Source organism: Pan troglodytes, chromosome 15, assembly GCF_028858775.2.
Source record: "Pan troglodytes isolate AG18354 chromosome 15, NHGRI_mPanTro3-v2.0_pri, whole genome shotgun sequence".
Classification (NCBI taxonomy): Eukaryota; Metazoa; Chordata; class Mammalia; order Primates; family Hominidae; genus Pan; species Pan troglodytes.
The window spans coordinates 102,717,854-102,744,601 of record NC_072413.2 but is presented as its reverse complement, the minus strand read 5'-3'; the positions used below and the strand labels follow the sequence as shown (position 1 = coordinate 102,744,601).

General features: G+C 61.5%; 1 protein-coding gene and 1 long non-coding RNA gene across 6 annotated transcripts in view; both read right to left on the bottom strand.

Moving 5' to 3' along the window:
- INF2 (inverted formin 2) overlaps window positions 1–15,708 on the bottom strand; it is a 29,917-nt gene extending 14,209 nt beyond the window's left edge. For 3 of the 5 annotated variants that reach the window (XM_016926809.4, XM_016926811.4, XM_016926810.4), the window contains exons 1-5: window positions 5,631–5,895; window positions 3,473–3,872; window positions 2,050–2,165; window positions 1,816–1,975; window positions 1,321–1,354 (exon numbers count right to left, since the gene is read on the bottom strand). In XM_016926809.4, coding sequence (XP_016782298.1) covers window positions 1,321–1,354; window positions 1,816–1,975; window positions 2,050–2,165; window positions 3,473–3,872; window positions 5,631–5,717 — 797 coding nt within the window. In that variant the 5' untranslated portion in view covers window positions 5,718–5,895. Of the gene's footprint in view, window positions 1–1,320; window positions 1,355–1,815; window positions 1,976–2,049; window positions 2,166–3,472; window positions 3,873–5,630; window positions 5,896–15,513 lie in introns of those variants that run through there. The other 2 variants (XM_016926812.4, XM_063793149.1) reach the window with 1 other exon arrangement.
- Window positions 15,709–22,123: 6,415 nt separating this feature from the next.
- LOC104002188 (uncharacterized) lies at window positions 22,124–25,238 on the bottom strand. Its single transcript, XR_674293.5, has 2 exons — window positions 24,767–25,238; window positions 22,124–22,804 (listed from the first exon to the last, which is right to left on the bottom strand). It is a non-coding gene; the product is annotated as an uncharacterized LOC104002188 (long non-coding RNA).
- Between the last annotated feature and the right edge of the window lie 1,510 nt (window positions 25,239–26,748).

Here is a 26,748-nt window from a genome sequence, read left to right as displayed (position 1 = left end):
CAGCTAATTTTTGTACTTTTAGTAGAGATGGGGTTTCACCATGTTGGCCAAGCTGGTCTCGAACTCCTGACCTCAGGTGATCTGCCCATCTTGGCCTCCCAAAGTGCCGGAATTACAGGTGTGAGCCACTGCGCCTGGCCCCTGAGGCCATTTCAACACCAGGCATTCTAGCCCTGGGCTCCTCCAAGCTGATTTCCCTGGGTGTAAGGACACCCCCCTGAGTATAGTCCTGACTGAGGCCTGGGATAGAGCTTCTCAGCTATGTGGGTTCCCAGCAGGGCTGCAAGATTTAGCAAATGAAACTACAGAGTACCTGTTCAATTTGAATTTCAGACAATGAATAACTTTTGGCATAAGTATATCCCATGCAACATCTGGGATATACTTACACTAAAATATTGTCTGTTGTGTATCTGAAACCTGAATGAACTGCATGTCCCATACAGTACCTGGCAACCCTAGTTTCTTTTTAAAAAAATTTTTATTTTAGACTTGGGGGTACATGTGCGTGTTTGCCACATGGTACACTGTGTAACGTAGGCAATTTGCCTTCTACGGCAGCGGTCCCCAGCCTTTTTGGCACCAGGGACTGGTTTTGTGGAAGACAATTTTTCCATAGACTGGGGTGACGGGAATGGTTTAGGGATAAAACTGTTCCACCCCCGATCATCAGGCATTAGACTGTCATGAGGAGCGCAGCCTGGATCCCTTGCGTGCGTGCATGCACTGGAGAATCTAATGCAGTGCTGATCTGACATGAGGTGGAGCTCAGGCAGGAATGCCCGCCCACCGCTCACTTCCTGCTGCGTGGCCCGGTTCCAATAGGCCATGTACCGGTCCGCAGCCTGGCGGTTGGGGACCCTTGTTCTAGTGGGCCTGACACCAAGTAGTGACGAACACTGTACCCTGTAGGTAGTTTTTCAACTCTCGCCCTGGAGCCCGTGTCCCTGTCTCCATCTTGCGTCCACGTGAACCACCCTGTAGTTCCCTCTTATTGGCATTTCATTTTCTGTTTGTGGGTTGGTTCACTTAGGATCACGGCCTCCAGCTCCATCCACGGTGTGCAAAGGATATGAGCTCATTCTGTCCTTTCTATGGCTGCTGCAACCCTAGTTTCTGTGGGCAGCTGCCAGGGACAGTGAGCTGGATTCTAGCCTGAGACCTGGCTTCTGGCTGGACCCCTGGGGTTACTCCGGGGGAGCCACCTCCCTGCCATCTGGAGGTGCTGCTTAGGTGAGGTGGCTGGGAGCCAAAGGGCAGGTGGGCCTGGCCTTGGGAGCAGGAGGGGGAGCCGGCAGGACCGCTACAGTGGGGACTCACCGCAGGCGAGCCAGGACGTCCAGCAGCTGCAGCCCTGGGAAGGGACAGACAGGGTCAGAGGGTTTGGAGGCCACTCCCCGCCTTCCCCATTTCACTTCTGCCACCCAGAGCACCTGACCCTGCCCTGCTGCACTCATGGGACACCAGAGACCTGAGGCTCTGGAGGGGAGACATCATGCTGGACACACAGCAATGCTTACTCAGGGCTCACTGCCAGAACTGGCAGGGCTGGAACGAGGTCTCAGGCCCCCTGTCCGGCTCCACTGCCTGGCCAGCCTCACAACTGAGAACGGTCCAGGGTTGACCCCCAGGCGTTCTGAGGCCTGTGTCCATTGAAGGGGCAGGTGGTGACAGGCCCGAGATGGCGCCTTCCTCTGGGGCCCTGGGTCGGGGGCGGCTTTTGTGGCACTCCCACCTCCCCAGGTGGATGCAGCATGGGATGCACTGGCCAAGAGGCGGGCAGGAGCGGGTATGCGGCCCAGGGCGAGTGCTTACCGATAAACTCGTTCCGCAGCTGGGTGCGCACACGCAGGTCCTCGGGGCCCAAGATGACGGCGTTGATGACGCTAAGCAGGGTGACCACGTAGGGCACGTTGTCGCTGCCGGAGAGCTCGTTCATGACAATGCTGAAGCGGTACTGCTGGCTGCACACCGTCTGCGGGGAGGGCGGGGTCAGGGCACACCCAGGCAGGGAGCCCCATGTGCCCAGGCCCAGGCCCTGCCGCACACCTTGTAGTGGTCCAGGGCGTCCAGGGTCAGCGCATGGCCCTCGGGAGAGTAGATGCACAGGGCAGCCAGTAGCTCAAACACCTGCTTCTTCACCATCACGTTGGATGTGTCCAGGGCTGCCAGGGTGAAGTGGGCAGGCTCAGCAGGGCCAATGCACCCCTTCCCATGCCTGTGCAGCTGGGCTCAGGGCTGGGGCTCTGGGCCTGGCAGGCAGACGCCAGGGGGTGCCGGGCACTTGTCTGTGGCCCACAGCAGTGGGCTGGGACCCAACGAGGTGCCCCACTCCTCGGTGTCCTGGCCCTGCTCCTGGACCACAGGGCCAGACCCTGCAGGGAAGGGCTTGGAGGCAGCTGCCCCATCCTGTCACTGGCTCTGGGCCCAGCTTTTCTCCCAATGCAGCACTTACTGTGTTTATGGCAGACACAACCTCATTCCTATGAACCCCTGCCTCCCACCCCATCTGGAGCTGTGAAAGTTCTGGGGGTGTCTCTCATCTGACCCTGCTGAGAACAATTCACAAAAGACTCCATAGAGGGGCCCTGCCAGGCCCAGGCTGGGGAGACGGGCTGAGAGTGGCTGGCCCCTACACCTGCCTCTGTCCCCTGGGTCCGACAGAAACGAGGCGCCTCTGGCTTGCTTGCCTGCACAGGTAACTGCCGCCCCCATGGGCCCAGCCCCGCCCATCACTGCCCACCCTAGCTCGTCCCCAAGCATCGGTGGGACCTGGCAGCAGCCATGGAGTGGCACAGCCTGGGGAGACTTCTTGGAGGACAGGAAAGTGAGCTGGGGCTTAAAGGCTTAGCGGCGCCAGGACCTTGGAGGACGCAAAGGCAGAAAACACAAGCAGAGGCAGAGACCAAGGGCCTGCCTGCCTGCCGGGAACGACTCCCCTGGGCGCTGGAGTAGGGGACAGGGCAGGGAGGGAGGCGCTAGGGAAGGCGCTGGGAGGTGGAGGGTGACACCATCAGTAGGTGTGGGCCAGACCTCAAGGGCTCTGTCTGGGCTGAGGCTGAAGGGCTTGGAGCCAGGCAGGTGTATGTAGGGAGCCACTCGGGTGGATTCGCATCTCTGACTCAGTGACTTCTGCCGCCGAGGTGTGGACAAGGGCAGAGAGCCCAGAGGGTGGGAGCCAGCACAGGACGGGGAGGAAGGGTGGGGCAGAGCCACACAACAGAGAGGGGCACAGGGGGACCGCTGGTGCAGCAGTGCGGGGACTGGGGTGACCTGGAAGCCTCAGACTCGGAGTGAATGTGGATGTTTTTCCTGAGCCCAGGAAGCCAGTCCTCCTCCAGGAAGCCCTCCTTGCCTGTCTGGCTGCGCTTCCTCCTGGTGGTTCCCCAGGCCTCCCGGGGCCTTTTGGGCCTGAAGCCTCATACCAGGTCCCTAGCGTCCGCCTGGGCGGCCCTCCCGCACTGCGGCTCACCCTGGGAGAGCTGGCGCACGTAGCCCTGGTTGCTGAGGATGTACTCGATGCCCTGCCGCGAGTTCATGACGGCGCGCACGCAGCTGACGCAGGTGAGCTGCAGCAGGGCGTCGGAGATGCGTGCAACGCCGCGGCCCGACAGCCGCGCCAGCGCCTCCAGCAGCAGGTCCAGGCCGCTCTGCTCCAGGAACTGCACCATCCAGCCGCCGTCGCTGCCCTCCAGGCGCTTGCGCAGGCCGGAGTAGTTGACCACAGAGGGCATCTGGAGCAGCCGGATGCACAGCTCAGGGTCCGCGCTCTCCAGGTTGGCCTCCGTGGGGTCCGAATCCTGTGGCCCCAGCTTCTCCTTCAGCGCTGCCCACTTGCGCTGTGCGCCCTCCTTCACCGACATCTTGCCGAGCTGCAGGCAGAGGGCAGGGAGCCGTCAGCGGGGAGGGGATGGGGACTGTCCTCCTGGCCACCAGTGCAGGCGGGGCCACTTCCCTCGGTCTCAGTTTCTCTGCTGCAATTCCTGCTCACGTGCCATGCTGAGGGTTAGGGGTAGCACTGTGTCCCCCACTATATCTTAGGCTTCCCTGTACCCATCCCTGACCGAATTTCAGCAACCGAGGCGGCAGGCAGGAAGGGCCCTACTGCGCGCATGAGGACCCCGAGGCTCAGGGCTGGGAGGGGAGGAGCCGGCTCAGAAACCTGCAGCACGAGGCCAGCACGGCCCCTGCAGAGTGATGGGACCGGATGAGCTTGGGGAGGACTCAGGGGAGCGGGAGGCTCCCCTGGCTGGAACATTACCCACGGTAATGATGCGACAAAACGGCGCATCCGAGGCTGCCTTATCTCACCCCAGGGCACTTCCCCCGCCCCAGTGGACAATATGGACAGGGAGATTCCAAACCTCAGGCATGCCTGCGGTGCCCACAGCGTCAGCAGCGTGGCTGGGGAGGAGGGGCGGCTCCCAGGTCTCCCCTGGGCCTCAGTCTGCCCATCTGCATGTGGGTAGGGGGCTCACACCAACAGGAAGACGGAAACCCTTGGCACTCAGGGTTTTACCAGGATTCAGTCGCAACAGGTCTGACTCCAGCCCTGGGAACACCCGGGTAGGTAACAGGCCCAGCCCAGAAGAGCCCCAACACGTGCCTTTCCCCAAAACAGAACAGCAGGACAGGCGGGTTGCACCTCTGACATCAGCTCCACGCCACCACATCCCCCCAGCCGCTGTCCCCAACCACAGACCCTGGGAACTGGCCTCGAAGGTCAGGGGCATCCCAGGCCCTCCTGCAACCATGTATGGCTTAGATCTTATATTTAGCGTCTGAGAACGGCAGCGTGGAGCCTCGGGGAGGGAGCTAGGGGGCCAGGCCTGGCAGGGACACGCTCTGAGCCTCCACCCCGGCCCAGCACTCGCCACCCTGGCCCTCGGCTTCCCACCACCTCCAAGGCAGGCACTTTATACCTCCCACAACAGGTGGGGAACTGGAGGCGGCTGGGTCCTAGAGAAGCTGGGTCTGTGCCCACAGTCCCACACCTGGGCACGGCTGGGCTGTGACTGGAGGTCCCACATGGCTTTGCTTCAAGTGCTGCCCAACCCGGTAAGTCAGGGGACCCCAGGCTGAAGGGCATTTGAGGTCACGGGAGCTGAGCGGGGTCGAGCACCCAAGCGCCTGCCTCCCCAGGAGGCTCTATTCCTCCCCTCCTGCCTTGGGAGAGTGTCCTGGAGCACCTGCCCTTGAGGTCTCAGGCCCACTCCCCAGCCTGGTCCACGACCAAGCCTGGTGTTTCCGGCAGTCCAGCCCCTACTCCCCGCACCGCCCCTCAGCCCTCCGCCTGTCCAACTGCCCCGGGGGGCCAGTGGGCTCCTTCCAGGAGGCAGCCTGACAGGTGTAAGCCAGAGTTCTGATCTGCATGTCCCCAGCTCGGGCCCTCACCAGCAGACCTTGGCCCAGTCACTCATCCTGCCTGGGCCTCAGTTTCTTCCTCCGCACCTCCAGCATCAGGCTGCCAGGAGCATCCTGAGAAGCTGTCCTTGGGATGTCCCTCCTCCCTGCAGGGGGTCCTGGTCTGGGCACTGTAGAACGGAGAGCCTGGAGCCCCCGGCCCACTGTGGTTTTAAGCCACCCTCCCAGGCCCGGCCCTCTTGGTCACCCAGTGGCCGTCCACTCACCCAGATGCGCAAGACCTTCCGGCCACCTCTGCCCACCCACTCTGGGCCCTGTCCTGGGCTGCTCCTCACGCTCCCCTGGCTTCTCATCGCTGCTGACCGCTGAGCTGCCAGAGACAGCCGGGTCCCTCCCAGGCAGCCTCAGGTCCCCAACGCCCCTCCTGGTGGCAGTAGGGTTGCTCCCACCACCATGAAGAGCCAGGCAGCCGGGCCTCTGCATATATTCCCACCCGCCTTGGCTGTTGCTGCCTAAAGAGGCCCCAGAACTGACCCTCCTTTCCTCCCCCGCCTCCATTGGCCGGAGTCCCTGTCCCCTTGGCACAGGCTGAGTGGACGGAGTTATGAACTCTCCCAGGCCCAGCCCCTGGCATCCAGAGTGTCCTCTCCAGCCAAGAGCCCCGGGGGTCCCTCCATGCAAAAAATCCTGACCTTTTAGAGACAAGCAGTGCCGCCGAGAGCCACCGTGCCCCAGGCCCCAGGGTGTCCCTGGACACAGAAGATGCTCCCTGACCTGAGTACTGCCCCTCTTGGCACTGCCCAGTGCTCCTTGCCCTGTGCAAGCCCCTGAAAGACCCCAGTCAAGAGGATCCCCCTTGGTCAGTAGGGTGGAGCCACGGTGGGAGGAAACTGGCCCTCCTGCCCATCAGGTTCCTATACCCCCGTGCCTGGGTGCCTGGCTCTGTGTCTGAGCTGCCCCAGCTGGCCGTGCCCCACCGGGTGCTGTCTGGGGGCAGTGAGTGTAACAGGGTCTCGCTGGGCTGCGGCCCGGCATAGACAGGGCTCCGGCTGAGGCCCCGGAGGCTGAGGCCGGAGCTGCTCTCCTCCTTCTGTGGTGCTGCCAAGGCTGCCCGATCTCACCCAGGCCCCCCGTCAGGCTCTACACCGGAGAATGTTCCAACTGCTTTTCAGCATGAGGCTGAACCTGCAAACACACCACGGCCAGACCATATATGCAGCACTCTGACCCGCAATCTGGCCACTGGCCCCAAATGGCTGGGACCTGGGTAATAACTGACAGCTTCTGTGATTTTTGTCTCATCTCATAGGAGCCCAAATTCCAGCCAGCAGCCTCTCTCAGGGCATCCCCGAGCCTTCCCTGTGTCTATAAAAAGCTTTCTATGTATAGAGTGAAGTATCCATATGAGAAAACCATGAGGCTTCCCACTCCCCCGCCCGCCTGTGAGTCTCTGCTAAACGCGGGTGGCCGTGGCCGACTCCCTGCTACAGCGAGCTCTGCATAAACAGCCTTGCCTGTTCTCACTGGGGGGTGGTGTCCACTTCTGCAAGGATTCCAGAAGGAATCCACAGTTTACTGATCTCAGGGGCACGGGGCTATGGGGAACAATACGCTGGAAGGTGCCAGTGCCAACTGAGAAGGGAAGGGGGCGGGAGTCTCATTGCTGTGTGCCCCTGGGCAGGCTACCCTTCCCCTCTGCTCTCCATCTGGAAAGTGGGTTGGCGGGGCCACCAGCGCAGGAATGTGTCCTCAGAGCTCCCCAGCCCCGGCTGTAGGGCGTGGCCACCTCCCCACAGGCACAGGAATTTGCGTTCTTCGCAATCTTTTCTACAGCCGGCACCAGCTCTGGCTGAGGCAGGGCAGGACCATCCAGGCTCTGCAGGGCCCAGTACCCATGGCTCAGGCCAGACCCCATGCCTTGGACAGCAAAAGGGTCAGGGCACCAAGAAGGGGCATCCCATCCACCTCCCGCCCCGGCAGTCCACCAGCCCCAATGGAACTGCACAGGGCAGGGTCTTTTGCAGATGAAGACTCTGAGGTCTGAGGGGCTCACCCCACCCATGCTAGTGGGACATCACCATGGTTCTTCAGTACTTGCTTTTGTCAACCAATAGCCTGGGGCTTCCAGAGGACAGGGCCATGCCTCTCCCCTGACTCTAGCTCTGGCAGGCAGGGTCCCCCTCTGGGCCTGGGCCTGGCCAGCCTGGTGTGGTGATGCCAGCACCTCCATCCGAATGCCTACATGCTAGGGCAGCTGCACTGACTCTCGGGAAGCCACCGGGCCACCGCCCCGCCTAGCAGTCAACAGTCAAGCTGAGTGTGTGGTGTGGGTGGGGACAGGGCCATGCTGGCCTTCACTAGACCTGCAGCCATGTGCCTAGCCCCTGCGGTGCAGACAGAAAACCAGAGCCAGGGAGTGTGGGCTCCTGAGGCAGGCCCAGCACCGAGCTGTGGAGAGTAGCTGGGGGCTCCTGCATGGGCCCACGGTTCTGAGCAGCACACAGGCCAGGGTTAGGGTACCCAGGCTTGAATCCCAGCACGCGAGGGACCTGAGCCAGCCACTGAAGCCCCCAGGCCTCGGCTCCCTCACTTGCCTCCCAGGAGCCAGGCGAGGAGGGCCTTCCACAGCACAGTGTGGGGGGTCCCATGCCCTCGGCCAGCACCAATGGGCCTGGAGGCCCCCGTTGTGACATGTTCTGAGTCTGCCTGGGACAGCCCCCTCCCCTGTGAAGTCCCCACTGGTAGGGAAGGGAGAGGTCTGCCTGGGTCCAGGCTCCCCACGAGGAACAGGCCAAGCCCTGAGCCTGGCAGCCCTGGGGTGGCAGGTACTGCCTACTGTGCCTGGGACCAAGGGGCTCTGGGGACCCTGAAGCAGTGGCGGGGGTAGGGCAGGCACTGGCTGGGCACATGAGTACCTGTGGGGGGCTGCTGCCTGGGAGTGGGCAGGCAGCTGTGGTGTCGCCCTTCTGGCACTGGCACAGGGCTGGGTGCTTCTGGGCCCTGAGCCAGCGTTGGTGGTGGGGGTGCAGGGAAGGAGCTTGTCTTCCACGGGGTGGGCGGGCAGAACGGCAGGAGAGGATTCCGGAACTAGGAGGCAGGGGCTGCCACACTGTATTTTTAGCTCCTCCGAGAGCCCCAATTTTTCCACTGCTTGGCAACCCATGGATCTCCAGGACTGCACGCGTTCCTGGCAGCACCCCGGGATTCTGGGCAGCCCAGGCCCTGCAGGGCGGTGGAGGCACCTGGAGCTGAACCTGCCCTACCATGACCCCCATTCCCCTCCCTCACACTCAGACTCCCAGCTCCTTTGAGCCTCCAGCATGTGTCACCTTCCCCACCAGGCCAACAGCCCCTTGAGGGACCTCTACTGACCTGGTGGCTCACCAACTGCTGGCAAGGCCCAGGGAGGGCCTGTGCACAGGGGGCCTCAAGGCAGGTGAGGATGGGGGTCCACCCACTGCCACCTGTCCAGGGGCATGGGGCGCACTGGGCCTTGGTGAGGGCTGGCTGTGTCCTCACTGTCACCTGGCCCGTCTCACACCCAAGAAGCACTCCAGCCCTCATGCCACCTGCAGTCCCCAAGATCTGGATGGAGTGCAAGGCTCCTGCCTCCAAAGCCCTCCAAGATCTTGAACTCCGCTTGTTGTGCAAAGAGGGCCCCCGGGCCACTGTGAGGACCCACAGCAGGACAGAAGGGCCCCCTGGGAGCAGGTGGGCAGAAAGGCGCTCTCAGCAGCGTCATGATCAGAAGACAAAGATGGGAAGCAGGCCGCATGGTGATGGATTTCAATCACATGGTGGGTGCGATACCACCGGGACACCTGCCCAATCACTAACTGAAGCTGCATCTCGGATGAATATGGTCGTTTCATACTGAGGAAGAAAGCAAGCAAAATGATCAAAAGACAGCAACATCTCACAGAGGGAAGCTGGGCTCAGAGCGGTGGTAGCCCCTGCTTGGGTCACCCAGAGAGCAGAGCTGGGGGCCAGGGGTCCTTCATGGCACTCTGGCAAGTGTCGGTGGAGGTGGCTGGGGGGTCCGGGCTGGCCAACACTGAACGCCAGGGGACACCACTGGTCCGGGAGCCAGGCTACAGCTGGGCTCTCTGTGTCCCCAGGATCTGTGGCAGACAATGGGCCTGGGGGAGGTACATCTTCCTGGGTTAGGAACAGAGCCCTGTGGAAGCCACAGGGAGGAGGGTGACTCTGTAGGGGGGGTAGGGGGGATGCAGCAAACAGGAAATGCCCCGGCTCACTGGGAGGAGGGGTCACTGGGAGGAGAGTCGGCAAGCGCAGCCCAGGCAAGGGAGGACAGGAAGGGCGGAGGCCCCACGCCAGGAAGCCCAGCTCTCGCTTCCACCTGCACTGAGGGTGTGCAGGGCCTGGGTGGGTGGGCGGCTCGCCAGTCACCGAATGGGCCTTCTACAGGCCACAGTGTCTCCACTGCACAAACAGCAGGGCCAACGGGGTGCTCCCTGAGGGCCTGGTCACCTCTGGCGTTCTCAGGGGTCTGGGCTGGAGTCTGGGGGCCCAGGGAGAGGCATGGGGGGACGAGCGGCTACATTGGAAGTACTTCCTGAGCCTGAGGGCCTGCCAGCACCTACCATGGCTGTGGCTGGGAGTGACGTGTACAGATCTGTGGTTAGGGACTGGGAAGGGCACAGGGCCTGATCAGGCCCTGCAGGTGGCATGAGCCCAGGGCTGGCCTATCGCAGGCCCCAGACGTACCCTGCAGGGGGTCTGCTGGGCAATGAGGGCAGGTGGCCAGGAGCTCGTCACCAGAATCCTCCCACCTGGGTTTCCTCCCCCCAGACCAGACATACTCAGAGATGCCTCCTCCGAGGCCCCAGGTCCCTCCTCTGTCCTCAGAAAAAGCCTCTCTCAGCCTGGGAGGGGGAAGGGCAGCAGCTCATCAGAGCCAGGCCCCGGCTTCAGGGTTCAGGTCCTGATTGCTGTGTGCCTAGCTGGGCCCCAGGGTGTCCAGCCCCCACCCTGCCTGTGCCAGGACAAGACGGCTGCCCGCTGCCTGCCCACGAGCCAGGCTCCATGGTCCCTGCCCCCAGCCCACATCCCCACTAGCAGCTGCCTTCCCAGGAGCAGGGAGAACAAAGACAGATTGAGAGTGGGGGAGAGGCTGAGCCTGCGCACCCAGCGCGGCCAGGGGCTGCTGCCAGGGCCCAGGGTGGGGGAGGCTCTGATTCTGGGTGAGACTGGGCCCTGCCGCTGACCGGCCTGTGACCCATAGGACCTCCTGGTTCCTGTCCTCAAATGCGGATGAGTGTGTCAATGCCAACCCCACAGCTTACTGACAGATCGACGAGATGCCACCTGTAATGCCAGTGCATAACCACGCACTGACCGCCCGCCTTCCCACTCAGCCCACCTCCTGTTTGGCGGCTGGGACGGAGCTAGGACGTTGCATGAGTCTTCCCAGCCCCTGCTCAGCGTCTCTTGACCTCTGCTCCAGGCAGCCAGTGCCAGGGAGCCCGTCAGGCCCAACTGGGCAAACAAGATCCTCAGCGTGGGTGCAACATGCCGCTTGGCAATGCTTGCTGGGACACGAGGGTGCCAGGGGCCTGGGACAGCCAGGCCCATTCTGGACTCAGTTTTCTCATCTGTAAAATGGCCAGGATGTTCTCCAGGGCCCCGTAGCTCTGACCTCGGTTGGCTGAGCCAGCACCGCCCGTGTGGCCCCTCCTGGGTCCGGCCCATGGCTCTGCCAGCTCCTGCAGGCAGCCCCTCACTGTTGGGCCTGCACCTCCACAGCCTGGCCTGGCCCAGGGAAGGGGCAGCCCGGGGGGCCCTCTGCACATGGAAGCATACGCAGGGGCCCTGGGTGTCCCCAAGGGGCTTCCGTTCTCAGGCCACTCATGTCTGTGCACAAGGTGGAAGCAGAGGCAGGTGGGGACAGGTGGCTACTCCCTCACCCCCACCCTGTGTCCTCCTCCCAGCGTAGGCTGGGTGCAGGCGACAGTCTGAGCTGTGCCTGGAGCAGGAACAGGGACCCGGGGGCACAGAGGGTGGGGCAGGCAGGCTGCACACCGAGGCCATGTCCCAGGGCCTGCAAGGACCCAGGTACAGATGGGGAGATGGAGGCCAGTGGGATGCTGGCCCTCCTCGCACAGCTGGCCACGTCCACCCCCGACCCGGCGAGGGCCAGGACAGCTCAGGCACGAACAAACCCCTGCACCACTGGCCATGCCCACTGGGACTCCATGCGTGTTGGGCAGCTGGCCACTCGCTGGGCAGAGCGAGGGGCTGGGGCTGGCCTCTGCCCACAGCAGCTGAATGGGGGCTTGGAGATGATACAGAAAAGCCACTACGCAGGGCTGTGTGCTCAGCGGCCACTGCTTCCCTCTCCCTCCCTCCTCAACTGTGCCCTGGGTTAGCCTCAAAGCTAGGCTTTGACACTAGCCCTCATCTGCAAAATGGGAAGCAGACAGCCTGCCCTCCGCCCCCAGTGTGGCTCCTGGTTGAGTTCTGGCCCACCAAGGGCTGCCTGGGGGCCTCTGCCTTCACTGTGAGTGGGGCCCGGGGCAGAGCCCTGTAACAGTAGGACAGCCCTCCAATCCACCGCACCCCCTCTCCCCCACCCCACCTCTCCCACTTTGGACCTTGGGGTGCTCAGACTGTGTCCAGGTCACAGGAAGCAGGTGGGGTGGTATAACGCTGTCACAGCGCGGGAGCACGGGGTCCCTGCCCAGGGCACCAGGGCCAGGTGCCTTGGCAGCATCTTCCCATGTCCCTCTGACCCTGCAAAGGCCTTGATCGGCGGCCAGGAGCCTGGCCAGGCCTCCAGTGGTGCCCATCTGCTCCTTCTGGGTCTCCATGCCATTTCCAACAGACAGAGGTTGGGGCTGAGGGAGACGGAGGGTGCCCCAGCCACGGCCAGTCACCCTTCTGGGGTGAGAACAGGAGTGAACTGAGGGCACAGAGGCTCGGGGCGGCCCAGCCTGGCCCTTCTCTCGGGACTCTCCTGGCCCCTCTCTCTCCCTCCCTGCTGCCTCTGGGAAAAGCTGCAGGCGAAAGAGGAAAACAGCCTTGGCCCTTGCCCGTGGCCATTGGCGTGGCAAGGTCCTCAGGGCCTTCACGCTAGTCATCCCATCCGGGCTGTGACCACACTGGTCATTCCACCCAGGCTGTGACCCAGGCCGACTGGCTGGGAGGGCTCCGGGGTCCAGGCTGGCCCTTGGGCAGTTGTCTGTCTGCACGGGCTGCTCTGGAGTGACACAGGTGGTTGCCTGGAGGGCGGGCCTATTCCTGCCCCACCAACCCCCGAGTTTGGAGGCCCGGTAATGGCTACTTGACCAGGACAGGCCTGTCCTATTCCCAGAGTGGCAGTGCCAGCACCCTGAGCCTACCCCAGTGGTAGCAACAAGGGCTGGGGGGCCTCGGCCTCCAGCTACTCTGTGGGGCCAGCCCATTTGCACCCTGACCCCCAGTAAGTGCCCTGTACCTGCCTGGCACCGTGCTGAGCGGGGCTGGGCTCCAGGCTCTGGGCACAAGGGCAGATGCACACAGTAGGGGCTTTATCAGCACCTCCTGGCAGAATGGATGGCACTGAGTGTAAAATGGCACCGACTGTCCCCCGCCTCACCTGTGAAATGAACGCTCCCGCAGGACCCACGCCACACTGGGAGGGATGAGGGTGGGAGACCGTGCGGAGGGACTCCGCAGGCTGGCTCATTCCTTTCCTCCTCCCCCACTCACCCAGCACACAGACCCTGCCCAGGCTGGCGTGAATGGTGAGTGGATAGGCCCGGCCTGAGGCTGGCCCTCTGGGACTGACATGAGCCCTCAGAGGGGCGACCCTAAGCAACCCCTGTGGTTCCTTATTTAATTACAGCTTAGAAAGGGCTGTGAGAGAGGACGGCCCCTCAGGAAAGGACAGGCACCACCAGTCTGCCCTGCTCTCCTGGCCTGGTGGTCGCCAGGGTATACCGGCACTGGGCTGGGGGGCAGCTGTGTGAGCAGACCCCACCCCAGCTCAGGACTCAGGCTGTCTGGGTGCTCAGAGGCAGACCAGGCAGGACTCTCCCTCCTAGGGTGAGGCTGGCAGGAGTGGAAGCCTCTCTAACAGGGGGCCAGGTGGTTGGACCCTGCTCACCCCTCCAGCAACGGGGAGCCCGTGCCCCTGCCCTCTCTCCTTCCCACCGTTGGTAGAACTTAGTCTTTGACTTTAGGTGTCCACTAGGCCTGGGTCTGCTGTGGCCCCTGGGGACTACCCGCCAGAGACTGGCTCCTATGTGGCCTCCACCTCCCCGCCTTCCCATCCACCATCCTGAAAACAGAGGTGGGTGTGCCTTCTCCAATGTAATGTGTCCACTGGGCCATGAACCACACACCTATCAGACACCTGCTGTTTGCAAGATGGAGGTAGGGGAGGGGCTGGCAGCAGGGAGTCAGGTCTCATTCCTGACTACAGGGAAATTTGACCTCCAGGCACCAGCAAAAAGCCAGGGGCTTGAGCTTACTTCACTGTCCCCGTCCAGAGCTGGGCCAGCTGCGTCCTGCCCCACACCCACAGGCAGCACCGCATCACTTTCCAGTCACCACCCACCCCTCCCGCAGCCTGCATGAACCCTATAACTTTTCCAACCCAGGAAGTAACTGCACTTTGATGGAAGGCGCAGAATCTATTTCAGGTAGGAGCTTCCACGTCCCCACATGTGCAGTGTGTGTCATTCGCTTGACAGCCGTCAGCTCCTCCACAAAGTGGGCGCTCACCTGAAGGTTAACTCAGGAGCCCTGGCTGTGGAGGCTACAGTCGCACCTGGCCACTTGGTCCGTCCCCACTAGCGACATCCCCTTTGCCAGGCTGCAGGGCCCATGACAGTCCAGGGATGGGAGGGCAGGGCCTGGGCAGGGGTCAGCTCCCTCAGGTTCCAGGAGGGCCCACTGCACCAACCTGGCTTTTAGAACAGAAAATTGCTGCTGCCCTGGTAGGGGTGGGAGCAGTGTGAGGTCTCAGACCCCAGGCCTGGAACCCAATGCTACTATTTGCTGCACTGGGGGCTGAGCACCGACACCCCAAAAGCCCCTGGCTGGGTGGCACCCTCGGGGTCTGAGGCACTGCTCTGGGACCCCACCTTCCCAGTGCAGGGCGGCAGGGAGCAGGTCCCAGCCTGAGCTGCTGTCCCACCCTTCAGATTGCAAATGTGGAAACTGAGGCCCGAAGAGGGCAAGTATCCTGCTCCATTCCAGTGCCAGACGGAGGGGCAGGGCTGGCAGTAAGGGAATTTCCTACGTCCAGCGCCTTCTGGGTGTGCCTGACCTCTGGCCCGGTTCCTGGGTTCCTGGTTCCCTGCCTGGGCAGGGTCTCTGCCTCTCTGCCTCCTGGTGTGTCCAGCTGGAGTGGGCAATAATGCTGTGGTCACAGCTGAGCTGCGGGAGCCCTGGGTGGGGAGCTTGAGCCCCAGAAGGCCCAGACAGACAGACCACCCCCCACGCCTGTGCTCCCCAGGGGGGACTGGGGGTGGTCAGGGACACAGCTGGTCACCCCGCCTTCCCCTCCTTAGTCATGGTCACTCCTGGGGCGACTCCCCAGTTAGAGGGTTGACGGGTGGGTCTGGGGGCGTACAGGGATTGGATCCTACCCCACCCAAAAGGAACAGAGAGCTGTGATGGAGGCTGATTCCCCTAAGCCTGCCAGCGGTTGCGGGGTGGGAAGGGCTCCCTGTGCGCCCACCTGCGCGTGGGCAGCTGGAAGCCAAGCAGTCAGGGTGGGGCCGCAGGCCGGCGCGCACCTCGGGGTGCCACCCGGGCGGCGGACCCGAAGTTGAAGTTTATTTTCCCAACTGTGGCTGATTCATGGTCAGGATGTGGCAGCCGCGAGGCGCGGAAATCCCGCCTGCCCTGGGAGTAGGCCCGGCCGACCCTGGGCCCACCACTCTGCGGCCAGTGCGCGCTCGGGCGGTGCCTCGGCGCGGAGGACCATAGTCCCGAGCGGGGCGCGCGGAGCCCGGGGGGCCAGGGGCGCCCTGGGGTCCCCGCCCGGGAACTGTACCCTGCGCCGCGGGATCGCCCGCCGCCACCTGGGCACACACGCCGCAGCCCGGAACCTCACTCCTGGACCCAAGCACGCCCCTGCCTCCTCCCGGACTCAGTTTCCCCTGAGGCTCCAAGCGGACCCCGAGGCCAAGGACTTACCCGGTGAGGCAACGGCCAGAGGGCGGTGGTGCGGCCGGCGCTCCGTCCGGGGCCGGGTCAGGGGCTGCGGGCAGCCGGCGCCCACTGCGGCGCTCCGCAAGGCTCGGACGGTGGCTCCTGGCGGGCGCGGGGCGGGCGGGGCGGGCGGGAGGAAGAGGAGGTGCCGCCCCGCCCGTCAGCGGCCACGTGGGGAGCGAGCGCGGGCCGGGGGCGGGGCCTGGGGAGGGGGAGGTGGGTGGCTGGGGGTGGCCCCGCCCACTGTGGCCGGTCCCTGAGGGCGCTTTAAGGGGTCTCCCCACTCCCGTGAATACCCTGGCCGCCCCCTCGCGGTCCCTGCTGGCCTGGCTCCTGGTGGGCGGAGATGGGGGTGGGACGCGCAGAGCGGGGCCGTCCCCCGCCTCAGCCCCCACTGTCCGCCCCGTCCCTGCCCTCCACCGCCTCCCGTCCACCTACACCCCCATCCTCCCGGTGGGACTGGCTTCCCAGGCGCCGCTCACCTCTCTCTGCCCCGGCCCGGCCCGGGACTCCTGTTCCAGCCAGCCGGATCCGGAGTCCCCGCGTTCGGGGATCCCTCGGCAGAGATGGCTCTTCCCAGGCTTTGGGGAGAGAGAGCCTACCCATCAACCAGGCCACCCACGTGGCCTCCTCTCCGCAGCCCTGCCTGACCCCCTTCCACCCTTGATGGGGTCTCGGCGGTCTTGGGCAGCCGCACTTCGCCGGTTGGTGGAGGCAGCTGCATGAGGGCCGCGGAGGTGTCGCAATGGGGTGGGTTTTCTCTGCCACCCCTCTGCTGTCCGGCCTCATCTGTCTCCTAGATTGAGGGGGGCACCCATCCCCCCACCGCCGGCATTGACCAGCATGGGGCGTGCCCATAGTCGGCTCTGAAAGCCAGCCTGGTTGGATGAGAGCCAGACCCCAGCTCTGGAAGTCCCTTCTGACGTCTGACCCTCAGTCAGAGCTGCAGGAAGCAGCGCACCAGGCCTGGGGTTTGGGGGCCACTGGCAGCTAGAGGGAGGGCAGAGGAAGGCAGGCCTGGGGGAGCCCCCGTGTGACGTGTGACAGAGCAGACACAACCCCTGCCCTGAGAACCGGCCTCAGGCTCGGATATGACTCTGTGGAGCCTCAGTTTCCCCATCTGTAAAATAGAATAAGTACCCGTAAGGGCTGTATGAGGGTCAAGAACATGCGGATAAAGTGTCTCCACTGGGAGTCCTGACATCTCTCTCCGGAGGGCCTGCCGTGTGGGCCGTGGCGGCCAGGGCTCAGGGTGAGGGCGAGGGGAGAGAAAAGGGCTCCTGAATGGCTTCCCAGCCCCGATGCAGCTTCTGCTTTGAGGCCAACTGCGTGTCCTTTGGCTTTGGTGTGCCTCCGCTCCGGTGGGGATAAGCGCCGAATCGCAGGCTGCGTCTGTCTGCTCCCTGTGCGGACCTTGCCCTGCCCAGCAGCCCCAGCCCCGGAAGTTTGCTGGCTCAGCCCCAGTGCAGGAGCAGCTGCAGGCAACAGCCCCGGGTGTGCCTGAGGAGCCAGCCAAGGCAGGCGCTCACTGGACACCCTCCAACCTGGGCGGCGGCTGCTCCTAGACAGGCACTCTGCAATTCTTGGAATGCACCTGGAAGGCCGGCCTCCGGCCCTCCACACCGGGCTCCAGGGCCCCTTCCAGAGCAGGAGGCCTTCCTGCCCTCCCTCAAGCTGGGCTTTGGGTCTCCTGGTGCACTCCTGGACCCGAGCATTGGTGCCTGCCCTGGTACCACCTGAGGGTGGGGTGGAGGGCACGGGCGGGGCTGACTCATCTGCGTTGGGAGCTGATGCCTGGCAGCGGTGCGGGCCAGTGGGTGTGTTTGTTGATCCAGTGAATGGAGGAATGTGAGGAGGTGGGTGGGGAGTGAGCTTTGACCTGCAGCCCCCTCCCCTGTCCACCTGCCTGGGGGAAAGTCAGAGTCCTGAGCCTCACTCAGAGGCTGCAGCAGGAGGTCAGGTGTGGGCGAGGGGTCCACCTTTCCTGCTCTGATGGGGGAGGGAGGCCCAGCGCCCCCAGGGCCGCTCCTGCCTGGGGCTGTCTCCCTTGCTCCCAGTCATGCTTCCGAGCTGCACACCTGGTCCAGAGAGGCCAGCACAGGCCGGAGCAGGGTGAAGAAGGTGGGGTGAATGTGATTTAGTTGGAGAGAGGTTGGAGAAGTCCCTGGGGTCGGCAGGGAGTGCAGAGGAGGGCTTTGGGCCCTGATTAAGTGTGTCTGTGTGTGTGTGTGTGTGTGTGTGTGTGTGTGTGTGGAGTGGAGGCCGAGGTCAGAGGTCTGGGAGGGTGGAAATGTGGACACTGAAAGGGGGTTTTCCGTCAGGCTTGAACCCACCATGCCCGGGGCAGCAGGGTTCAACCCGGCTTGAGCACTGATTTTCTGAGACATACAGAGGCCCCCTCCTCTTCTCCTTCAGTGGCTCACCCTCAACCCTCTGTACCTCCAGCGCTCCCAGACTCCATCCCGGCCCTATTCTGAGCTTGCTTCCTGGCCCTGGGGTTGAAGAGAGGACCGATTTGGCCTCAGAAACACACCACCTGCAGCCACTGCCTGCGGCTTCCGGAGCTGCTTCCTGGAAGCCATGGCCTGCCTGGAGCCTCACCTCCTGGGTGTCGGTCCTTCCTCGGAGCCTGGTACACAAGTGTTGGCCCCCAGCTGCAGGTACCCAGATGCCTGAGAACAGGGTCGTGCAGGTACAGGCTGGTACTGTGACACACCCAGGCGGAGCCACATGTTCCTGGCCACTGGCACAGAGTGCAAGAGTGGCCCTGCCACTGTAGGCCTGTGGAGAGCTTGCCTCTGCCTCTTGCTGGAAGATTGGGATGAGGGGAGAGCAGGCCTTGGCACCGACAGCTTGAGTTCTGCTAGAAACAGGCAGGCAGGCGTGGGCGTTCTGAGAGAAATCCTCCCAGCCTGATGTTGGCGCCGCCGTGCAGTCAGGACAGCCCTGCATGCAGCAGGCGGCCACTTGCAGGCCCAGAAGGGCTTCCTGGGGTCCACCTGAGCAGCAGCCTGGCCATGGGTTCATTTCCTTCATCAGTTCAGCACCCAGAATGCTTTTTATCTTTTTTCCCCTTTTGAGATTTTATTTTGCATCCTACTGTGGTGCCCTGAGATGATCTCTGACATTGTTACAGAATGAAGTAAGTGAAAACACGCCTGCTCACCCGTGTCCACCCACCTTGCCCACCTATGTACCCATTCACCCATTCATCCATCCATTCCCACACACACCCACACTTCATCCGTCCGTTCACCCACCTACCCACCCATTCACCCACCCACCCTCATCCATCCATCTGCCTATCCATTCATCCATCCACCCACCCATCTGTCCATCCACTTATCCATACACCTACCCATCCACCTACTCACCCTTAATCCACTCATCCACCCATCCACCCACCTACCCACCCATTCATCCACCCACCCTTATCCATCCATCTGCCCATCCATTCATCTATCCACCCACGCACCTATCCACTCACACATCCATCCACCTACCCATCCACCCATCCACCCACCCACCTATCATCCACTCATCCATCCATCTGCCCATCCCTTCATCCATCTACCCATCCACCTACCCATCATCCACTCATCCACCCATCTAACCACCTACCCACCGATTGATCCACCCACCCTCATCCATCCATCTGCCCATCTATTTGTCCATCCACCCACCCACCTACCCACCCACCTATCCATCCACCTACCCATCCATCCATCCACCTACCCACCCATCATCCACTCATGCACCCATCCCCCCACCTACCCACCCATTCATCCACTCATCCACCCACCCTCATCCATTCATCTGCCCATTCATTCATCCGTCCACCCACCCATCCATCCATCCACCCACCATCCACTTACCCATCGGCCTACCCACCCATCATGCACTCATCCACCCATCCACCCACCTACCCACCCATTCATCCACCTATCCACCCACCCTTATCCATCCATCTGCCCATCCATTCATCCATCCACCCACCCACCTATCCACCAACACATCCATCTACCTACTCATCCACCCATCCACCTACCCAGCCATCATCCACTCATCCACCCATCCCCCCACCTACCCACCCATTCATCCACCCATCCACCCACCCACCCACCCTTTCATCCACCCATCCACCCACTCACCCTTCCAGCTGTGGCACCTTGGGCAGCTGTTCTGCTCTATGCTTGCTGACAAGGACACAACCGCCCCCAGTCACCTCCAGGCAGGTCCTTCCTCCCACATCCCTGCCCCTCCCTTGGCTTTTTGCTCTGTAGCTGGCAGCTTTGCCTGCTGGGGCTTCAGCAGCCCCTTGTGGAGCCTCTCAGCATTTTGCAAGCTTCTCTTGCATTTCTCAGTTCAAACTCCAAGAGCACCTGAGTCAGCCTGTCTGTGTCTGGCTGCAGGAGGTAGACATTGGTCAGGGCTTATCCCTGGTCTGAGGAGGGAAGGCAAGAGCTGGGACCAGGCTGCTGCTCTTAGAAGGGACGGTGGGTGGGGCAGTCAGTCAGGGGCTTGTGTCAGGCAGGAAGCTCTGTCCTCTTCATTTGAATATTGCACACACATACAGTAGAATCTCATTATTTACAGATTCTGTACTTGCAAATTTGCCTACTCGCTAAAATGTGTTTGTAAACCTAAAACCAGTACTTGCTTAAGAACAGTCTGCATCTCTTGAAAATGAGATAAAATAAGATCAATACTTGCTTCTGAGGTGATGTGTCCTATGGAGAAAATACATGTGTTGGACAGGCTCTGTACAGGCATGAGTTGTAGTGCTCTTGGCCGGGAGTTTAGTGACATATATTAACAGAAACACATAAATAACTCTATTGTGTACTGATTGGTTGCTGAAAAGGCTGGAGCAGAGGCTCGTAGGAACCGGCCCTCTATTTCCCTTAGGAGCAGAGGTTCGGCATTCACTGTGTCAAGTGTTTGTAGCCATATCATGGAACACAGGACTCGCTGTCACAGATCGAGCTGCTGCATGGCATGCATGAGGTGCCCAGAGCTTGGGTCTACCACACCAAGAGTTTTTACATTCATAGAAAGCCACGTAACTACCACCACCCATAGCAAACTCTGCAACACCTCCAGGGCCCAGAAAGTTCCATTGCATGGCCCCCTCCATGGGCACCTGCCAAAGCTAACTGCTTTTCTCCTCTCTGCCACCATAGATCCGTCATTCTAGGATTGCGTGTAAATGTCAACCTTTGTGTCTGGCTTCTTTCGCTCCACAGTCTCTGAGACTCATCCACGCGGTGGTGTGCATCGTTCACTCATGTTTCTTGATTTCTATGAAATATTTTGTTGCACAAACCTATCCGCTGAAAGCTGAGGTGCAGAGGCCGGGTGCTGGCAGAGCTGGTGGGCCTCCTTCGGGCACCTCGCTGAGCAGGCTAAGCCAGTGCTGGCCCTCGGGAGATGCAGTCCACCTCCCTGCTGACCTCCAGTGAGCCCTCGAGCTGTCCCTCCCCTCCCCAGCCTCCTTCTCAGTTGCCTCAGTTGTCTGGTGGGAGTCCAGATGGGATGCGTGCTGTTTCCTGTGGCGGCACGCAGGTTACTTGCACGATGGGGAGAGCCGCTCAGCTTTGAACTGTCTTATGTCGGGGGTCCGTGCCATCTTTTGCTTAAAGAAGGGGTTCTCCAGCTAACGAGGTGAGAAGACACTGGGCCTTGCAACCCTGGTGTTGGGAATTTGAGGAGCTGGAGGGAGCACCAGATGGGCTCCCTGGAGGTGCTCCTTTGAGAGCAGGGAAGTGCCTGAGACCCACCCACACCCCAACCCATAGTCTGCCTGCGTGTAGCTGTGTTCTGACTTGCTCTGCTTCTGGCCTTGAACCCTGCAGACTCAGAAGAGGCAGGGATGGGGTGGCAGAGAAGGGGAGAGGGGGAGAGGGCTCAGGGCAGGCCCTGTAGGCTGATGAATTGGATCTTGCCTGATGATCTTGAAGGGAAGGAAATAAAGTCTAGAATGTCTTGCAGGTGATTTTTGGCCACTGGACTGTGTTTTGAAGAGATGTAGTGCCAAGACTTTGTAGGTCTCCAAAGTCTCCGGAGGTAATTTGTGTGTGTGTGTGTGTCTGTGTGTGTGTGGTGGGGAGGGGGGCGGGTTTCGGAAGTATTTATGAATGGAATGGTGACTGGAATGAGGACACCACTGCGACTGTCTGCCCTCCCCTGCGGGCCTTCTCCCTTCTCCTTCACTCTCCCTTCCACCCTCCCATCTTTCCCTGAACACCTCCCTCCCTGCCCCACGGCTCCAGGGCCTTCAGGTGTGCTGGTCAGTGATGCCAGCCTTCTGCTTTGACACCCCTAGTGGGGGACCCAGGCACCCAGGGGAGCCAGGCTCTTGGAGTGGACGGTGGGAGGCAGGGAGTGGCAGCCCCAGGCTGAGGCATGTAGGAGGATGCGGGCTTGGGATTTATTCTGGAAGGGTCACCAGGAAGCCACGGAGGGGTCACTCTACAAACCAGTTTGTGCTGCCTCCCCAGGGCCCCTCCTCCCCTCCACCTCTCCCCTCCCCCATTGCAGCCACCCGCAGACCCCTCCCCCAGGTCTCTGTGTCTTTGAGGACCTTTGCTGCTCCTTGGGTTTTCAACATTAATACTTAGTTTATTAAAGTAGCACATTGAAAGTCTCATTTTTGCCAGGCACAGTGGCTCACGCCTGTAATCCCAGCACTTTGGGAGGCTGAGGAGGGCGGACCGCTTGAGCCCAGGGGTTCAAGACCAGCCTGGCCAACATGGGGAAACCCTGTCTTATAAAAAATACGAAAATTAACCAGGTGTCATGGCGTGTGTCTGTAGTCCTAGCTACTTGGGAGGCTGAGGCATGAGGATCGCTTGAACCTGGGAAGCCAGGGGTGCAATGAGCCAAGATCAAGCCACTGCACTCTAGCCTGGGTGACAGAGCGATACCCTGTCTCAAAAAATAAAATAAAGTAAAATAAAAATAATAAAATCAGTTTTTTCCCCAAACGTTTGGGTTTATGTTGCCAATCTTATTCATTTGCTGAATTCTCCCCATCCCTGTCGAGGGGCCTGTCTGGCATTTTAAAGGAGCTCATGAATGAAGCGTCTTTCCATCGTCCTTGTCAGCACTTCGGATGCACACGGGCTTCACAAGCAGCGACTCCATGGCGCAGACCTTTCAATATACTGATTCTCGGGTTCTTCAAAAATTCCAGTGTTGTCTGAAAAGGCAGCTCAATCATTTCCTTTATTTTCCCTTAATGTCACAGCTCTGAGTCAGCCACACGTGGATGGATCTGTAACAGCAATGACAACCACGGAAGCACATTCCATAGATGTCCAGGTGCCAGCTGCAAGTGCCAGTGCTCAGCACACCGGGTCTCCTTCCATCCTCCCTGCCGTGTGCAGTGGGCACCGGGACCCCCACTTTACAGGGCACGCTGAGGCCCAGGGAAGGGCAGCACCCTTCCAGGGGAGCCAGGCTCTTAGAGTGGATGGTGGGAGGCAGGGAGTGGCAGCCCCAGGCTGAGGCATGTAGGAGGATGCGGGCTTGGGATTTATTCTGGAAGGGTCACCAGGAAGCCACGGAGGGGTCACTCTACAAACCAGTTTGTGCTGCCTCCCCAGGGCCCCTCCTCCCCTCCACCTCTCCCCTCCCCCATTGCAGCCACCCGCAGGCCCCTCCCCCAGGTCTCTGTGTCTTTGAGGACCTTTGCTGCTCCTTGGGTTTTCAACATTAACACTTAGTTTATTAAGGTAGCAGTGGCTCATGCCTGTAATCCCAGCACTTTGGGAGGCTCAGGAGGGTGGACCGCTTGAGCTCAGAGCCAGAGGAGCCTGGCTCCCCTTCCAACCCTGAGTGCCGTCTAGCCGTGTTACTCTGAGCTATCCCAGGCACACCCAACATTGCGGAGGCCCCAGCCACTAGCGCAGGCTGCATGCACAGAAGACCCCTCAGTTCAACCCAGACGTGATAATCCTAGGGTTGGCTGACTTTCTTCCATCCTGGAGACTAGACTTCGGGGGGGAGGTGAGGATTTTAGGAGTGGCCACTGCTGGGGTGGCCCTTCCCCTAGGTGAGGGCTTGGTTTCACGGTGAGCATTCCTGAGTTAGGGTAAATAATTCCCCAGTTCTTACAGAACCTCCTAGTTTCACTGCTAGCTTGGAAGTGTATCAGACTCTTTCTTCCCAACTGGATGGGACCTGCAGCCAGGTTATGACTGGATTCTGGCCTGCGTTCTCCCCTCACCTGGCCTGCAGGCCAGGCAGCCCGCTCTGCCTTCCCCACGCCTCCAGGGGTGCTGCCCATCCCAAAGGCCGGATGGCTGTCCCTGCTCCCTGCCGCCCTCCCGCCTCCTGGCCCTGCCCCGCGCCCCACTGCAGGCAGCTGCCTGCTCATCTGGGGCACCTTATCTGCCAGTCTTGGCTTTGCTTAGCCCCAGGCACTATGATTTTTTCATGGAAAGGAATCCATTTGCTCCCGAGCTCTTCCAGGATGGGAGGTGACAGATTCCAGAGGAGAGGTGGGAAGGCCAGCACTTCCCCGCTAAAGCCCCTTGGGCAAGGCTCTGACCCAGCCCCTAGGCCCTCACTGTCCTTCCCCACACTGCTGCCTCCTGCCTGCATCTTCCTGAGCGCCCGGCACAGCGTTCCCTTTCTCCTGTAGAATAGCAGGGAGACTTACGGGTTAAAAATAGCCCCAAACCCCAAACACCTATCTGACTCCACATACACTGGCTGTGCCAATTCCTCGCCAGGCACTGGGGTCTTTCCCATGCCGCTGCGCAGGCTGCTGGCTCTTCTGGGACCCCCACCCCAGGGAACTCCTCCAGGCCCTCCTCCCCTCCCTGGAGACTCCCAGCCCCTCCCACTTCCCGCCTTGGGAGAGTGACAGCTCCCCTCCTTCCCACAGCGCCTCAGCCTGGAATCTCCACTCGCATCCCGTTTCCTGCCTGGCTCCCTGCCTGGCTCCCCAGTTAGACTTCAACGTCCAGGCCGGCTGTGGCCAGGGGTCAGCCATGCTCAGCAACCAAGGGGATGTCATGGGCTCCAGCCCCCATCCTCACCTGCCCCGCCCACCCTGCCTCTCCAGTGAGTGAACCCCAGGCTGTCCTGGCTCTGCACCAGCGTGCTGCCCTCCGGGGCCTCTGGGGCCTCTGCCTCCTGCACTCAGACGCTTGCAGCCACCTCTCCGCCCCCGTGTCTGCTCCGATTTCTCGGCTACCCCAGCTTGGCCTTGTCGTTCCTGATCTCTTACCTTGGCCATATTTTCAAAATGAAGTGGAAATCCAGTCCTAATTTCCTAAGACGTGGAGTTTGCTGAGAGGGGGCGCTGGTGCCCGTGTGCCGGTAACTAGGGCTTAGCCGAGTGCCTTCTACATCAGGCCTCCTAGACGCTGCCCCAGCTCTGAGAGCCAGATGTGACATAACCAGCTCCGTGTCCAAGGTCCCCAAGGTGAGGGCCAAGCCTGCACGTGGCTTTCTGTGGGTGGCGTCCAGGAGAGTGTTCTTTGTTCCTCTTTTCACCTTTCGCTGGCAGTGCTTTATTCAGTGAGCACGGGGCATTGATGAGACCCCTGTTACAGTGGGGCGCTGGGAGGGCCCTTCCCTGCCCCTGCTTTTTGGGGTCCTTACTCCTCGCCCGCCCCATTTCCTCCTGCATATGCCAGTCTGTGGATCCTTCACAGCCTGGTGCCACCCCCCAGATGGCAGCTCGTGATGTCGACTTCTCCTCCAGGGCCTGGCTCGGGGAGGAGCTGGTGTTTGCCGGGAGAGTGAGTCAGCTGGTAGCTCTGTTTCCTTGGCCTGTGTGGAGTTTCTGTTTAGGAGGCACGTGGGTGCTCCACAGTCAGAGTGAGCCCCTCCAGCCGAGACCCTGCCTCACTGCCCACCGCGCCCCACCATCTCTGGCTTCTCTTCCCTGGGCTGGTGTTAGTCCAGCCCCACCCACCCTGATGGCAGGCCTCCTCTGTGTGCACGCGTGTGCGTGTGTGTGTGTGTGTGTGAATTTTCCCGGGGAGGTGGCTCCCGGGCTCCTGAGCGCTGATGAGCCTGGTTCGGTTCCAGCCAGGGGTCCCCACAAGCCCAGCTAGCAGAGCTCGGGGCTGTCTGGGGCTCCCTTATGCTGGCAGAGGGTTGGCTACATCCTCATCCGATGCTGCTGACTCAAGGCCTGAGTCATCGCCATCCTCCCTCTGACGGTGGCTGGGCTGGGTGGGCTGGGCAGGTTGGGCATTGCGGGTGCACGGGCCCTGAGGGGTGGGAGCTGTCGGACCGCCGCCCTGCCCTGGGCAGCAGGGAGCCCTGCGTGGACTGCATTACAGAGCACAGGCCTGGCCTGGCCTACCTGGAGGGACTCCCCAGAGGTCGGGAGTGGCCCTGTGAATAGCGCAGTCCGGTGGTACAGTGGGAGGGTGCTGTGGCTGGGCCGGTCTGAGTCCTGGCTCTGCTGCCTGCTGAGATGGGGGTGGTGATAACAGTCCCACCTCCTAGGGCTGCTGGACGGGAGGTGTGTGTGAAGCCTCCAAGTCGGGCCAAGCTACCATCAATAAAAAATGACCCAGATGCCAAGGCATGGGTGGAGGCAGCAGCCTGGTCAATGGCCTGGCCAAAGTCCAGGGTAGGGGCCACAGGGCCACTTCAGCTGTGTGCAGGGAAGGCTCCTCTGCACACACTGAGGTGGGAGGGGTGAGAGTCAGAAGGAGGGTGGGTTTGTTCCACAAGCAAGGAAAGGTGACGGAGGCTTTGAGTGCAGCTCGGGGACCCTGATTTATGGGATTGGATTGGAGGGTCCCCCTTGGTGAGGGGCAGAGGATGGTAGGGCCAGGCGGAGGGGTTGAGCTGGGGCAGAGCCGGTGGGGTCTGCCGAATGGTAAGGGGATGTGTGAGCGTGAACCTGAGAGAGTGCATATGTTTGGGCAGAGGCCGAGGAATCAGCATTCACACTTTGCAGAGGGCAGAGGTAATTTACACATGACTGGGGACCCTCAGGGATCCGTCTTGACCCTGTGTTGCCTTCCTCTGGGGCCTCAGTCCCCTGTTCAGCCCAAGATCCCCTAGAGAAGAGCCAGGACATCTGGGGTCCCCCAGGAGCAGCCTGGTCCCCTGCAGTCCTTTCTGGGGCCTGGAGCTGACACTATGGTAGCCACAGAGCTGTGCTGGCCCCGGAATCCTGGGAGCCCTGTTTGCCTCTGTCCCTGTCGGGGCAGCCCAGCTGGAGGTTCGTCCCCATCCATGTGG